Source organism: Dipteris shenzhenensis, chromosome 29 (assembly GCF_047967505.1).
Source record: "Dipteris shenzhenensis isolate YYH24624 ecotype China chromosome 29, Dip_SZ_1.0, whole genome shotgun sequence".
NCBI lineage: Eukaryota > Viridiplantae > Streptophyta > Polypodiopsida > Gleicheniales > Dipteridaceae > Dipteris > Dipteris shenzhenensis.
The window spans coordinates 5,916,535-5,931,234 of record NC_141624.1 but is presented as its reverse complement, the minus strand read 5'-3'; the positions used below and the strand labels follow the sequence as shown (position 1 = coordinate 5,931,234).

Below are 14,700 nucleotides of genomic sequence, written 5' to 3'. Positions count from 1 at the left end.
TAGTAAATAGCCTTACAATTACAAATACCAGTTTAGAACATGTCAACAGCTACTGGTGCAAGGGATCATATCCGAATCCGCGACAAAAGCAATCTGCTTCAAAAACAGAGGGCATCTGCAATGCAATTCATCTATATACACAGATCATCAGCCTCGCATACATGATCAAAGTTTCATTGCTGAACAAAACACCTTCCAAGCATCACTTCTGAGTGGCTGACATACTGACTGGGCTACAAGTCATTTTCCAGATTATGTCTGTCAATGTCTGCTATAATCTAAAGTGCAATGCTCGTGCTTTGAGATTGCAATGGAGTCTGGCCTTAAATGAAAAAATGTTACTATAGGTAGATAATTTCAAGTCTAAGGACCTCTTGGCACCCTGGTCTACCACATAAATTATTGGCACCTCACCAAGTGAAGCTCCCTGAAGACTCCATAGATAAGGAATGTTTAACGTCAAGCTAGCAACACAAGCCGAACAAGCATTAAAACTAAGTCTTTACAATTGCAACTTGCAAGCTTCCAAGTTTCTCACTGCATCATATCATCTGAATTGAAACTTAGAGACTCCAGCCAGATCAGCTCCTTTATGTGCTCCTCTGTGAAAGAAGTCTGCTCAAAATCAAAATTAAAAGGTTCATGACAGCAAGGTTCATCATTGATGTCATGAAGACTTGCCAAATAGGGGTGACTTAAAGCCGCCTCCACTGAAAAACAAACACCAGACCAAAGGTGATATAATTGTCAGTAGACAAGTCGCGGAACGAAATGATTCCCAAGAAAACCACGAATTTGAAACATTCCACAGTGGGCTCAGGCATATTGTCAATCAAAGCACAAAAAAGAACAGCAGAACACACATCACTCCTAGCTCATGCCAAATGATGGACACAAAAATACAACAGACCTGCCTACATTCTGCTGTTCCAAGCAAAAGTGATTATATGTTCTACATTATACAATCTAGGCTAGTTTGTAATGCACTTTTCTAGAAAAGGAAATCTGAAAGTGAGGTACGATAAAACTCAAAAAGCTAGGGGGGGAGGGGGCGATCCAAACATTAAGGAGCAGTACATCAAGAAGGGAAAACCTAATCCAAACAAAAACAACCAAGTAGAAGCGGAGGCCCTGCCCTTTCCACCTTCCAGGGTAAAATTTACTTGAACAAGAGAGTCTCCAAGAGAAAATCATGAAAACTAAACCTCAAAGAAAAGCCTTGTGGTAATACACCTAAGGGTATAAGGTATAGTGCAGACTGTCTTGGCAGTTGAACAAAGGAGAAGATTTAGCTTCTTTGCAAAATTCCAATAGTAATTTTTAATGCAGGCTCATCATGTATGAACTAAAAGCTAAGCTAAAACAGGCTCCATAGCAGACTCAAGACTGGGATTTGTGGTGTCAGCAAGAATTACCACGAGTTACATCAAAATGTAAGAAATTCAAACTTGCCAACGAGGAAGTTCAGGTCTAATGTTCAAGCTCTTTAACCCACAGCATGCTTCAAATCAAAGTTTTCCTCTACACCAAAAGAGAAAAAAATGGAAGAAGCAGATAGTAGATAACAAAATCATTTTTTCCATGGGTGATGAATCACGGCAAGACAGAAGAAGTATGAGACAAAAACAACAGTGCAGAGAAGACTGTGATCGAATCACCAAAGGCCTTAAATTAGACACTAACCAATCCCAAGCCATGGAGGCTAACGAAAAAGCAACAATCATCACCACCAAGGAAGTCCCTAAACCTTATAGTTCTGGGACTCACGGATAAGACTAAAGACTAAAACATCAACATGGCCACATTCTCTTGCAACTTTTGATTTATAGCCCATCTTTACTTTGAAAATTACTCAATTATTCAAGAAAAATTTATAGACAGGTTAGGTCATAGGCTAATCCGGGAGATTTTGCAGCCCACTGGAGAGCTACTATGATGCAAGGTTTCGGTTTCTGATTCAGCTCCGGACTCTCAGCTCCAATCGAGCTTCTAAGTTTTGATATCTATAGCTATAGCTCAGATTAGCCTAGCACTCAGTAAGGGCCCTAGCGCACCCTTTGCTTCAGTCCTTTGAGGCTAGTATGAGTTTCCATTTCTATTTAGTGTACTGTGTCCCATAGGCCCGCGAGGCCTCCCATGGACATTAATCTCTCTCATATGGGGACTGCACATCAGGGAGACAGAGGTTGTCATGGTTGGCTTTCGATTCCTCCATGAGGTTCGCAGCAGAGGGAGACGAGCGATGCTGGTATGCACGGACTCACAGATGGTTTGTGAGACTGGGGTTTCACATCGACAGGATACCTCCTTTTCAGCACAGTTTGGATGCCCCCCCAGTACTCCCACCCACCATCCCGATCAGGCCACACACCAACCAGGTCATTCGAGAGGATCTCCTGCAGCTACACACCTTTAGGACCTGGTTGGAGCCGAGGGAGCTTCCAGTGAAGCTCAGCTTCTACAGAGATCATTGTCTTCGTATTTCAGAGGAAGGATTCATCACACCACCGGAGTACACTGAGGTACACATGCCTCACTCACTATGGATCTCCATCGGACAGTTTCAGATATCATCACACTGCCTCCGCATAGAGAGCGGTAGAGCAGAGGGGATCCCTAGGGAGCATCGCATATGCACGTTGTGCGATTGTCAGGAGGTTGAGTCAAAGGAGCATTTTATTTTCAGGTGCCCAGTGTACTACGAGATCCGAGGTCGCTACCACTGTCTCTTCAGAGACGGCTTCGGGCCCCTTTCCAGATTCCTCGCCTACCCAGATCAGAGATGCATCGTTGCCTTCATTCATGAGGGGGTTTGACATAGAGAGTACTTACTCAGGCAACGGGGCTTGGCCGCACTACCAGACACCTCTCAGAGCACGATCAGAGAGTTCTTCCCATCAAGTGATATTGCTCGTCCAGTCTCTAGCCGCAGACATGACAGAGACCCCGACCTGACGATCGCATCACGACACACGAGGCATCGAGGGGACACAGATCACTCTGGGAGCCTCCCGTCATTGTTTAGACCTAGGACACGTCCCACGGGAGTCACGGTGGCTTTCGTCTTGCGTCGAGCCTCCTCTAGGAGACCAAGACGCATGGCACCCCTCAACAGACGCCAGTGCCCCATCACCGGCTACGCACCAGCCAAGGCGACATGACATACGGAGGATTCCGCTCCGCTCCGCTCCAGTCTTTTTCCTTTTCATTGTCACACCCAGATGTATTTGACTATGTATGATCAGACTTAGGACTTAGCATGCGTGATGATGCTCGTTTAGTAGCTCCACCCTTACTGTGGTTTGTATCAGGTTTTCTTTCAGTCATAGACCCATCGGTCTTCCGAAGACTCTAATAAAATTTCTCTCTCTCTCTCTCTCTCTCTCTCTCTCTCTCTCTCTCTCCGCTCCTCAACTAATCTCCACAGTCAAAGACTTCATTCACATTGAAGTACAAACAATCAAGAAGAAAGTTACTGTGGAAGTTGGGACAAAGGCAAGTAAAACTGACAATCAAGAAGAGATTAAGAAGCATGAAGCCGATTGTGACAACGCATTGAAGATTCGCATATGAGGACTTCCTGAAAGTTGGTACAAGGATGAGGACTCTTTTAGTGAAACTTTAGCACATGTCAAAGCAGCCATGCCCAACATTGAATGGAAGGATGAGGAGGAGGGACCAACTAACATCAAACACTCCAAAGAACATGCTATCATTACTCTCAAGTCACGTAACTTATGAGCCAAGTTGAGGAGCTCACATGAGCTCAATTGAAGAACAAAGCGACTGCATGAGCCAAGGTTAGAGCTGCAAGGAAGGATGGAAAATGGGCAATATACCATGAAGGCGTAGCAATTATCCATGAATTTGAATGTAAACCAAACGACTCTCAATCTTAAACTAATGTATGGCCGATTATATGTTTTTATGTTTTATTAGATGTAGGTAGTCCAAATATATAGAGCTGCTTTTGCACTCTATGGGAGCTGCCACGTGTCCCCTAAGCTGATGCATTAGTTGCTTTTGTGCTGTCCCATAGACCTGTTGGTCTCCCGTGGCCATTAATAGACTCTCTCTCTCTCTCTCTCTCTCTCTCTCTCTCAAAGGGAAAAATCTGATTTGCCCACCTTCATCAAGAATCCCAAAAAGGGGTGGAAACAAGTTAAGAGACAGAAGGAAAAGATCATGGGAAATATATCAGATGAGGAAATGCTTGAGTATGTTATCAGACTCTATAACCATGCCAATGCAACAAACATGAGAAATGAAGAACTGTCATATGCATGCTTCAGTCAACCCTTTCACTTTTGAGGACATTGAAGCAGGGCTAAAGAAGATGGCAAATGGAAAGGCCCCTGACCACATGCACATGTGTGCTGAACTCTTAAAATGGATAGAAGATAGGACACGACACTGGCTATCACACATACTGACAAATGCTCTACATCATGGCTTTCCTCTGGACTAGCAAGAGAATTGGGTTCAGCCACTATTCGAAGGGGGAGACAAAAATTCAGTCACCAATTACAGGACTATAATGGTTAGCTCCACACTAGCTAAACTTCTTAGCACGGTGCTTGAAGCAAAAATCAGCACTTGGGCAGAAGAGGCCAAGAAGAGGGCCATTGGACAAGCAAGCTTCCGTAAAGAGCATAGGACTGCAGATCATCTGGTCACATTAAGAGTACTCATGGATGAAAGCAAACTCAAAGGAAAAACTCTCTTTTCTTTTAAATATAAATAAAACAGAGAAAAGGAACTTCTATTAATGCTTAAAATCCAACCATACATATTGGCAAACCGGAAAGGTGCCAATCGTGGCCAAAAACAAAAAGGGCTGAAAGAAAACCCGCCTGTTGCCAGAGATCCCAGCTCACTACCTAGGGATTCTTTGTAACATGGGCTAACAACCACGGTGGTGGACTATATAGCTAGTGAATCCCTCACAGCGTGAGATCATAAAATACACCTGCAGGCCAAACCTTGCAGAAACGTGCCTGCCTATCATCGGTAGCTCGAGAACCTAGAACGCCGCGCTCCCAAATGGATCCCAGCGTATAAATAATATCCTACCAAATGGCAACCAACGTATCCATCGGAGAAACATGGTACTAGCCCATGACCCAGTTGCAACGGGCCACCCAGATGTTCCAGGCTATGATGCTGGCCACCGTCTCCCAGACACTATCCTCTCTCGACTGAGGGGGATGGTGAGAAGGGGGGGGAGTAGCCAAGTGAAGCTCAATGCTGTGAATGCTCCGACCTTGTATCCAGTAAGCTGGCGAGACCATGTCTATGGAGAAGGCGTGGCCCCCCTTTGTAAGCCAAGCTGCCATACCCCACGTGAAATCTCTCTGCGTGCTCTAAAGCCATGCCACAATCCGAAGCGCTCCGAGCTAGATTCTCTGAGCTACTGGGCAGCTCCAAAAGCCATAAGGAATAGTCTCCATAGCTCCGACTGTTGGATGCGACGTCCTATCCGCATGGTGTACGAGAAGAAAGACACCTCCTCCACTCTCTCTGAGAGACTTGCTCTGACCGGCCATAACGCTGAGAGGGCGTCCCTCCCATAACCATAGTCTCCAACGGGGGGCATCTAGGTCTGTGATGCAAGAAGGGTTGATCGACAACTCCTTGCCCAAACATCCCACTACTCTGACCCTCTACCAACCCACCTAGCCTAACACCCGTCCATCTCCTGATCCCCTGTGATCCAGGGCTGCAATAGTCCGCCCGGTCCCACATCATAGAACCGCGCACTCATGGGGGTTGGCACCTGCAGGCACAACTGAATCCTCAGAAGTACACCCGTCCTAGAGAACTGTCCTAGCCAGTGTGCTGGAGTGAAAACCTGCAGTCCCTCCCTCAAAGAGTCCGCAATACCTGCCTCTATCTCCACCATCCTCTGGCAAGCCCCTCTCAGATGATAAAGGACCTCCAATCGCTCTTTTATGCTGTTTTGCAGATTTTAAGAAAGCATTTGATACAGTCCTGAGAGGTGGCCTATGGAAAAGAATGCAAGACCTCGGAGTTCCCTTGGCACTAAGAGTAGGCATCTCCCGAATCTACGAGAAAGTATCATGTAGACTAAAACAAGAGCATGGATTGTCAGCTGCATTTCAAAGTAATAAGGGGGTAAAACAAGGTTGTCCTCTCTCACCTACACGAGAAGAATCTCGCGGCCTCCGCATAGCCCATCTATGCGACAAACTTGTCAGGACTCCCTACGAGGGGTTGTCGCAGTGTTAGGCACGAGAGGAGTCGGGCTAGGGGTGGTCGCAAGGGTAGGCCCCTGAGGAGTCGGCTGAGTGGAATCAAAGTACTCTGGAGAGTAGAGATCATGATGTCTCCTCCTACGAGGGGTACCATACTTAGTGGATGTGCGACGTGATGCCATGTCTAATTAAAGAGGATTGGACAAACGTAGACACAAACATGAAAACAAAAACAAAAACAAGTTGAATACATTCAAAAGGCCCACCCTGGAAGGTGAGAGAGAGAACAAGAAGATGAAGAAGAACAAGAAGAAGAGAGAGAAAGGGGGAGAAAAAAATGGGGACAAAAATAGCAAGCACCAATTGGATGAGGACAAAAATAGCTATTTGGAAGAAGAAGAAGAGAGAGAGAGAGAAAGGAGGAGAAAAAAATGGAGACTAAAATAGCAAGCACCAGAAGAACTCATAAATGAATTTACAGCAGCATAAGGGGTAAAAGGACCCACACACGGGATATAGGCAATACCAGTATTGCTTCTATATGCAGATGATGTGGTTCTCTTGCTTATGACTCTGATTCCATGCATCAACTACTACAAACACTTCAGGTCTTTTGCAATGAAAGTGGGCTGCAAGTTAATGTCACCAAACCACAATGATGGCAGTATGCACCACTCAACCTGAACACCTTCCTGTTATCAGCTTTGTGGGGCAGCCCATTGAATATGTCAACACCTTTAAATATTTAGGCATCGACATACCAGCCGACCGTAGATGGTGGCAATGTGCACAAAGAAGGTTGGATATAGGTTGGGGAAAATACTATCAATTTGAAAATGATAGCAGGCACACTGACACTCGGAACTGGAAGATCCGGAATATGTTGTTTGATGCATATGTGATCCAAACAGTGCTCTACGGAGTAGAAGTATGGGGAGGCAGTGTCTCCCAATCTACATGGAATGAGATTGAAAAAATGCATAGAGCATTCCTATGACAACATCTAGGAGCCAAGGCTACTACCCCGTACTCTGTGCTCCTTTTGGAAACAGGCAGGAGGCCAATTGAGTTTCATGCATTGATCAGAGTGATGCAATATCTAGTGGATGTGCAACAAATGCCAATAGACAGATTACCACACAGAGCATGGACAGCAAGTATGAAACTTCAAAAGAACCATAAAAGCAAGTTCATATGTACAGGATGGGGGACAGGCATAAGGAAATGGTTCAGCAGATGGAAAGTGGAACCATACTTAACTATGCCACCTGAAAGGTCAATCTACAGGTATTCCAGTTGTCCTTACTATGCACCCTACAAGCTCAATGGCTGACAACAGAAAGGAAGACCAAGTTAGAATACTACCAAGATCAAATAAATCCTCTATGCTGGTCATCATACATGAAATCAAATGCCTCTGCTCAGCCATACATCAGCACTCCCATCACTCTTCTCTATCGCAGGAATATTGCCAGATTCCGCACATGGTCACATACCTTGGCCATAGAGAAAGGAGCTTGGCTGAATTTGCCACGACATGCCAGAGTTTGCAGGTTTTGTGATTCACAGACAGTCGAGACAGAGGCACATGTAGCCCTACAATGCCCCAGATATGCACATATCAGGGATGATTACCAACAAATACTGGTAGACACCACACAGCTCTCATCAATTCTCTCCATTGCCTCTCTAATAGTATTGGGGTCTTTTTGTCACTCGTCTTTTTTCGTACCGTCAAGAACTTGAAAACTCTTGACCCCTCCACATTGGAGGAGATTTTTTGTACTGAGGATTAGGTCCCAAGCTTTGACCAAGGGTCGAGGCGCCTTAATTATAGTCAAGTCTCTCCAACCGAAGTTGGCACATCTTGGTTAACCGTGGTTAACCCTCTTGGCGCATGCCAAGTCTCGTTGACCGAAGTCAACACTCTCTGACCGTAGTCAGCTCTATAGTTCTCTGGTTAACCATAGTTAACCCTCTTGGTAATAAACCAAGTCTCCCCGACCGAGGTCAGGTTTACTTGACCAGAGTCAAGTATCTTTGACCATAGTCAATTCTTTGACCATAATTAACACATATAAAACTCTTTAATTATGATCAAATAAATGGTTAACTGTACTTTGACTTAGGATATTTACATTATGGTGACATCTCCTCGGTTTCTATTCAGTTGACCTCAACTGAAAAGCTTCCTTGTAAACATCCAAAAGCTGTGGATAATCGGATAACATGTCTTCGTCCATCCACTTGGCATCTAATGATGTATAATTCTTGAATTTTACAAGATACCTGTAAAACTCCTTGCCCTGAGGGCCTTTGCGTACAGTATGGTACACAATCTGCTCTGGCTGAAGGACCTCCTCCAGTTCATCCACTTCTGGTGGATCCTCTGATACTGGTTCTGTAGGCTCTGGCCCCTGGAATTTCTTTAGAAGACTCACATGGAATGCATTGTGAATCCTCCAATGCTCTAGCAATGCTAACCTGTATGCAACCTCATTTATTCTTTCTGTAACCCTGAAAGGGCCATAGTATCTAGGAGATAACTTTGCATACACTTTCTGTTCGCCTTTAAACTTGCGGAGCCTAGCTTTTTCAAACTTCAAAAGTACTCAATCCCCTTCCTTGAGATCTAACTGTCTCCTATGCTTATCTGCAGCTCTTTTATGTTTCTCTTGAGACCTTTCGATTGCTGTCCGGACTTGGTTGTAAGCTGTCTGGAGGTCTCTCACAAACTGATCAGCTGCAAATATTTCATCTTTGGTCCTCAATATAGGTGGCAAAATCACCTTCCCATAAATGACCTCAAAGGGGGCTTTCCCTGTAGAGCTATGTACTATATTATTGTAAGCAAACTCTACCAATGGTAGGTACTTTTCCCAGTCTAAACCTTGGTCACCCACATAGCATTTCAGCACATCTAATGCTGTAGAATTTGCTACTTCACTTTGACCATCTGTCTGGGGATGGAAAGAAGAAGAAAAATTCAGATTCGTCCCCATGTTATCAAATAAAGCTCTCCAGAATAGACTGGTCATTCTGGGATCTCGATCACTAACAATGGACTTGGGCATACCATGATGCTTAAAGATCTGTGCCATGAAAAGGTTAGCCATATGATCTGCCTTTATGGTTTTGTGAACCGGAATGAAATGAGCTTGCTTGCTGAATCTATCAATGATAGTCCAAATCCCATCATTCCCTGACTTTGATCTTGGCAAATCAAAAATGAAGTCCATTGTAATACTTTCCCATGGTGCCTGAGGCACGGGAAGAGGCATAAGTAGGCCAGGTGCCTTCCGTCTATCAAACTTCACTTTTTGACACGTAAGGCATTCAGTAACAAACTGATGTATATCTTTCTGCATCCCTGGCCAAAAGAAATACCTCTCTACTGCTAGAGTTGTTGCTGTAATTCCTCTATGTCCAGCATAGGGAGGTGCATGGCATTCCTCCAAAATCTTTTTCCTCATCTCCTGGGTGATGCATAGGCAATCATCTTTCATTAGATACCCATCTTTCAGGGAATAGTGACTGGTGGATTGCCCCTCTATTGCTCCCTCATGCCTTCCAGGTCCTGATGATAAGCAATAGTCACATTATTGACCTGGGGTCTTCGGGACAAGGCATATGCCACTCTGTTCCGAATTCCTGGGGTATGGACAATCTGAAAATGATACATTGACAACATGTTTGCCCATTTCATATGCTTCTCGGAAAGCTTGGTCTGAGTCAAAAAGTATCTCAAACTTTGTAAAATCTGCACCCAAAAGATAGTGCTTCCATGTATGGATGGCATGAATTACAACCAATAACTCTTTCTCATAGATTCCCAGATATCTTTCTGCATCACGCAATCTTTGGCTCTCGTAGGCTACTACATGTCCATTTTGATGTAATGCAGCCCCAACACACTCTCCACAAGCATCGCAATCAACATCAAAAGGTTGATAAAGATCCGGGACTACAAGAATAGGCTCTGTAGTCAACCTCTCCTTGAGTGTATTGAATGCTTTTTTCTGTGATATTCCCCATGTGAAGGCTGTATTTTTCTTAGTAAGGTCATGTAATGGAGCTGCGATATCAGCAAAATGCCTGATAAACCTTCTGTAGAAACAGGCCTAGGAAACTTCGAACTTCATGCACAGTTTTCAGCTCTGGCCATTCTTGAATGGCACGGATCTTTGCTGGATCCATCTGTATCCCATTCTTGGATATTATATGCCCCAGATAATGGATTTCTTCCAAGAAGAATTCCTTGCTAGAAATATTGGTGTAGCTGGGGGTAGTGCATCCCCCCCTTCCTATGCATTCACCAGGATGCTCATCTCCACATCCAATAGCACCATTTGGAAAGTTGGTGGAGGCAGCGCCATTGTAGGCCTAACGGGTCATAGAGGTGGCCTCAAGCATGGCCCTGGTGGTGGGATCCACTGAGTTGTCGGTGCTGGCATTGTGGCTAAAAAGCTTGTTCCCCCCATACATTGGAGCAATAGCTACAGGAGTGAATTGGCGGACTCTAGGACACAGCAGGCCACTAGACATCTGCATGGAGGTTCCTTGCATTAGACGATAAGGTGGAACTTGTGGGACTACATAGTCAACAAATGTCGGGGGCACCTAGAAGGTAGGAAGTTCATAAAAATTCCGCCCTTGAGAGTCTCATGCATTTTCTCAACTAGGCTCTTGCCCTGCAAAGTCCCTCATCCATGGTTCTTCGTCCTCCATGCGTTCCAAGTCAAGATGCCTTGCAAAGGCTATGGGACCTGAGTCCACAAAGGCAGGGTTAGTCCCCGGCTCAAGAGTTGGTTGTTGCTGGCCTCCCCTTCCCACAAACATGCTGGTGAAGGGGTTCTCCATGTCTACTAAATCCATCCAGCCCAACCATCCAAACATGTTGGATATCATACCTCTTAACCTGGAGGCTATGGAAGGAGCAGGAGAGTTAGGTCGAGCCAAGCTAGTGTAGGGGGTTTTGGAAGCCCTCAGACCTGCGGGGTCTTGCAGTTCCTATTCACTTCTTGCTGTTTGCATAGAGCTGATGATTTCTCAGCTCTTGAAACACTATAGCAAGATGTTCCTTGTCCTGTACTTTTGAAAGATGTGATCCATCATTCTATTGAATGTGGCTGGAGCATTTGTCAACCCAAAAGGCATCACTAAGTATTCATACAACCCAAAAGTAGTGCGGAACGCTGTCTTGTGCACATCCTGAGGCTGTATCCTCACTTGGTGATAGCCACTCTTTAAGTCTATCCTGCTGAAAACTGAAGCTCCATTTAACTGATCCAACACCGGAATAGGGAATCTATTCTTGATGGTCATTTTGTTCAATGAGCGGTAATCGACGCACATACGAAATGAGCCATCTTTCTTCTGTACTAGCAATATAGGGGAACAAAAAGGAGAAGAACTGCGCTGAATCAACCCCTTGGACAACAAGTCCTGCACCTGAGTCATAATCTCTTCTCGTTGAGTTGCACTAACTCTGTATGGGGGCCTATTGGGTGGCTCGCTACCAGGCATTAACTCTATCTGATGATCTTTTGGTCTCTCTGGGGGTAACTCCCCTGGCAAAGCATCGGAAAAGCAATCTTTAAAGTTTACAAGAAACTGAAACTTATCTTTGTCTGCATCATTCATTTCAGCGTGCATATCATTCTCTTTTTCTTTTACAAAAACCATGTACGCAGAAATTGACTTTATTGCTTTACCATATGTAACATCAGATACAATGGGGATAGTCTCCCCTTTATTCCTGGCAACTAAACGCTGGTTTTTCCCCCCATGCACAAACTCCAGCACTCTTTCAAGAAGAGTCAACTTCATTGCCTTGCGATGAAACCAAGGCATTCCCAAGACTACATGATGATGTTTCAGTGGAGAAATGAAGAAGTCTTCCTGATCCACAAATAGAGATTTAACCTACACAGGCTTTCAACGCACTTCAGTGCTAGGTTAGCGAAAGGTAGTCCCAATGGGAATAGTATCTTCCATTGGTGCAGGGGATCCTCACTAATATGCATTCCGCATCTTTTGAAATGTTGAAGTCTCTTCTCACCACACCTTCTAAGAAGATTTGTGAGACAATTCAGATCACCGAATTCTGTAAAGGATAAGATCACCAAAGCTAAGGAGTCTTGCTGAGTCCAAGTCAACAGTGCACAAAAAAGATGTGGAGTTGAAGGAAAATGGGTGTACCTCTAGATTATTAAAAAGCGACTCAAGAAGATGGGAAAGTAGTATATACCTAGATGAATCCAGGGAGATTCCCAAACTCATCCTCTAAAAATAGAACATATTGCAATTTCAATCTCACGATAGTCACTCATAATATTGAAAACCATAAACTCCATCACACATAGCAGGGACTAGCTACTATGACATCCCCACTGACGTCATCAACGCCCAATAGTGGGTGTAGACCATAGTATAAAAATATGCTCTCACACATACAAATCCATACACCCACACATACTTGAGCATCCATTTATACAAAGTCTTCATACTGAGTTTCTGTCGGCACTCCGGAGGTGAAGGGCAGACTCAGCCATGACGAAGGCTAGCACTAAAGGAGAAGGCTAATCAAGAAGTGGTCCAAACTCTCTTGTGAAGTCTAAACAATTTCATTCTCTCCCAAACGAGCATCTCAATGGTCCCTTTCCCATTATCCAGGTTATCAATGACCTGTCAATGAAGCTGTAGTTTTTCACGTTTTATTGACAGCCATGAAAAGCAGCCCAAAATCATGGATATGTGGAGGTTGAGCCCTACAGGTAACCGCAGCACTAAAATGCAGCCAAGCTCAAGCATCAGGATGTGGATTTTTTAACAGATTAGCCTCACCTTCTTGTTACCTACAAGGAGGCATTCAACATACCCTAGTTCTAGCTTTAGCAGAAGGGGATGTCAAGGGTGAAGGGCCGGAAAGAGGAAGAAGAGCAAGAGGGAGAGAGTGTGAGAGAGAGAGAGACTCAAATGTGCGGGTGTGAAGTGATGAGCCACACCACAAACTCTTTAGTTTTATTAGGATTAGGTTTTACCCTATGACTGTCTTAAGACAGTCATAGGTGTCCTATCTTTAATAAAGGGGTGGCAATGTCCCTTTACCCCAACAACCTCCCACCTAAAGGCCAATGTGCCTAAAGGGGAGAAAAGAATAAAAATACAGCAATATACAGTTACTGTATACAAGACCATAAAATAAGAATGGTCTCATCCTAATCCCATGATGTGGCGGCAATGTGCAAACCGCTCTGTAGGCAAGCTAAGACTTAGTGAGCAAATCTGCAGGATTATCATCAGTATGCACTTTCACAAGCTCAAGTCGCTTGTCTTCCAGTACCTCCCTGATGAAATGATATTTCACATCTATGTGCTTGGTCTTTTGATGAAAGACCGGATTCTTTGCCAACATGATAGCACTCTGACTATCACAATGCAAAACTGGCATATCTCCTGTAATGCCCAAATCTCCCACCAGCCGAGTAAGCCATATTGCTTCCTTGCAAGCCTCAGTGGCTGCAACATATTCAGCTTCAGTAGTTGACAGTGCAACACATTTCTACAACCGAGACACCCATGATATAGCACCTCCTGCAAAAGTGAAAATATAACCGGTAGTAGATTTCCGGTTATCTGCATTCCCTGCATAGTCTGAATCTGTAAAACCATGCACCAATGCATCCTGCCTACCATAGCATATGCACAAGTCTTTGGTACCCTTGAGATACCTCAAGACACCTTTCACTGCTTCCCAGTGCCGCTTGCCTGGATTTGCCATATACCTGCTGATGACTCCCACCGCAAAAGCAATATCCGGACGAGTGGCAACCATGGCATACATCAAAGAACCAACTGCAGATGCATACGGAACTTTGGCCATTTCAGCCTTATCATCATCTGATCTGGGGCTGTCCTTACTGCTGAGTTTTAAATGTGGAGGCAACGGGGAGCTAATAGACTTCCCCCCCTCCATTTTAAACCGCTACAGTACTTTGTCAATGTACTCCTTCTGTGACAGAAACAAAAGTCCCTTGGACCTGTCACGAGTAATCCGCATGCCAAGAATATGATTTGCATCACCCAAGTCTTTCATGTCAACGCAGTTGTTTCTTCAAAGCACTAATCTCATGCTGAGATTTACTGGCAATAAGCATGATGAGTAGCATCAAACTGCCATCCTTTGCCCGTTTGGTGTACAAGCAATGATCGGTCTCACACCTATGATACCCTTGGGACTGCATGAAGGCATCAAACTTCTTGTACCATTCTCTTGGCGCCTGCTTGAGTCCATACAAGCTCCTCTTGAGCTTACACACAAGCTGCTCTTTCCCTTTAACAGCATATCCCTCTGGCTGACTCATATAGATCTCATCATGGAGATCTCCGTGAAGAAAAGCAGTCTTTACATCCATCTGACATAAATCCATGTCATCATGAGCAACAAGAGCTAACACTGCTCTCAAAGTAGTCATCTTGACTA

At 44.6% G+C, this 14,700-nt stretch overlaps 1 protein-coding gene across 5 annotated transcripts in view; it reads right to left on the bottom strand.

Moving 5' to 3' along the window:
• Window positions 1–14,700, bottom strand: part of LOC147882349 (mitogen-activated protein kinase 4b-like) — a 56,534-nt gene continuing 41,834 nt past the window's right edge. For all 5 annotated transcript variants that reach the window (XM_087400811.1, XM_087400814.1, XM_087400812.1 and 2 more), the window contains one exon: window positions 1–710. In XM_087400811.1, the coding sequence (XP_087256937.1) occupies window positions 535–710 (176 nt within the window). In that variant the 3' untranslated portion in view covers window positions 1–534. The remainder of the gene's footprint in view (window positions 711–14,700) is intronic.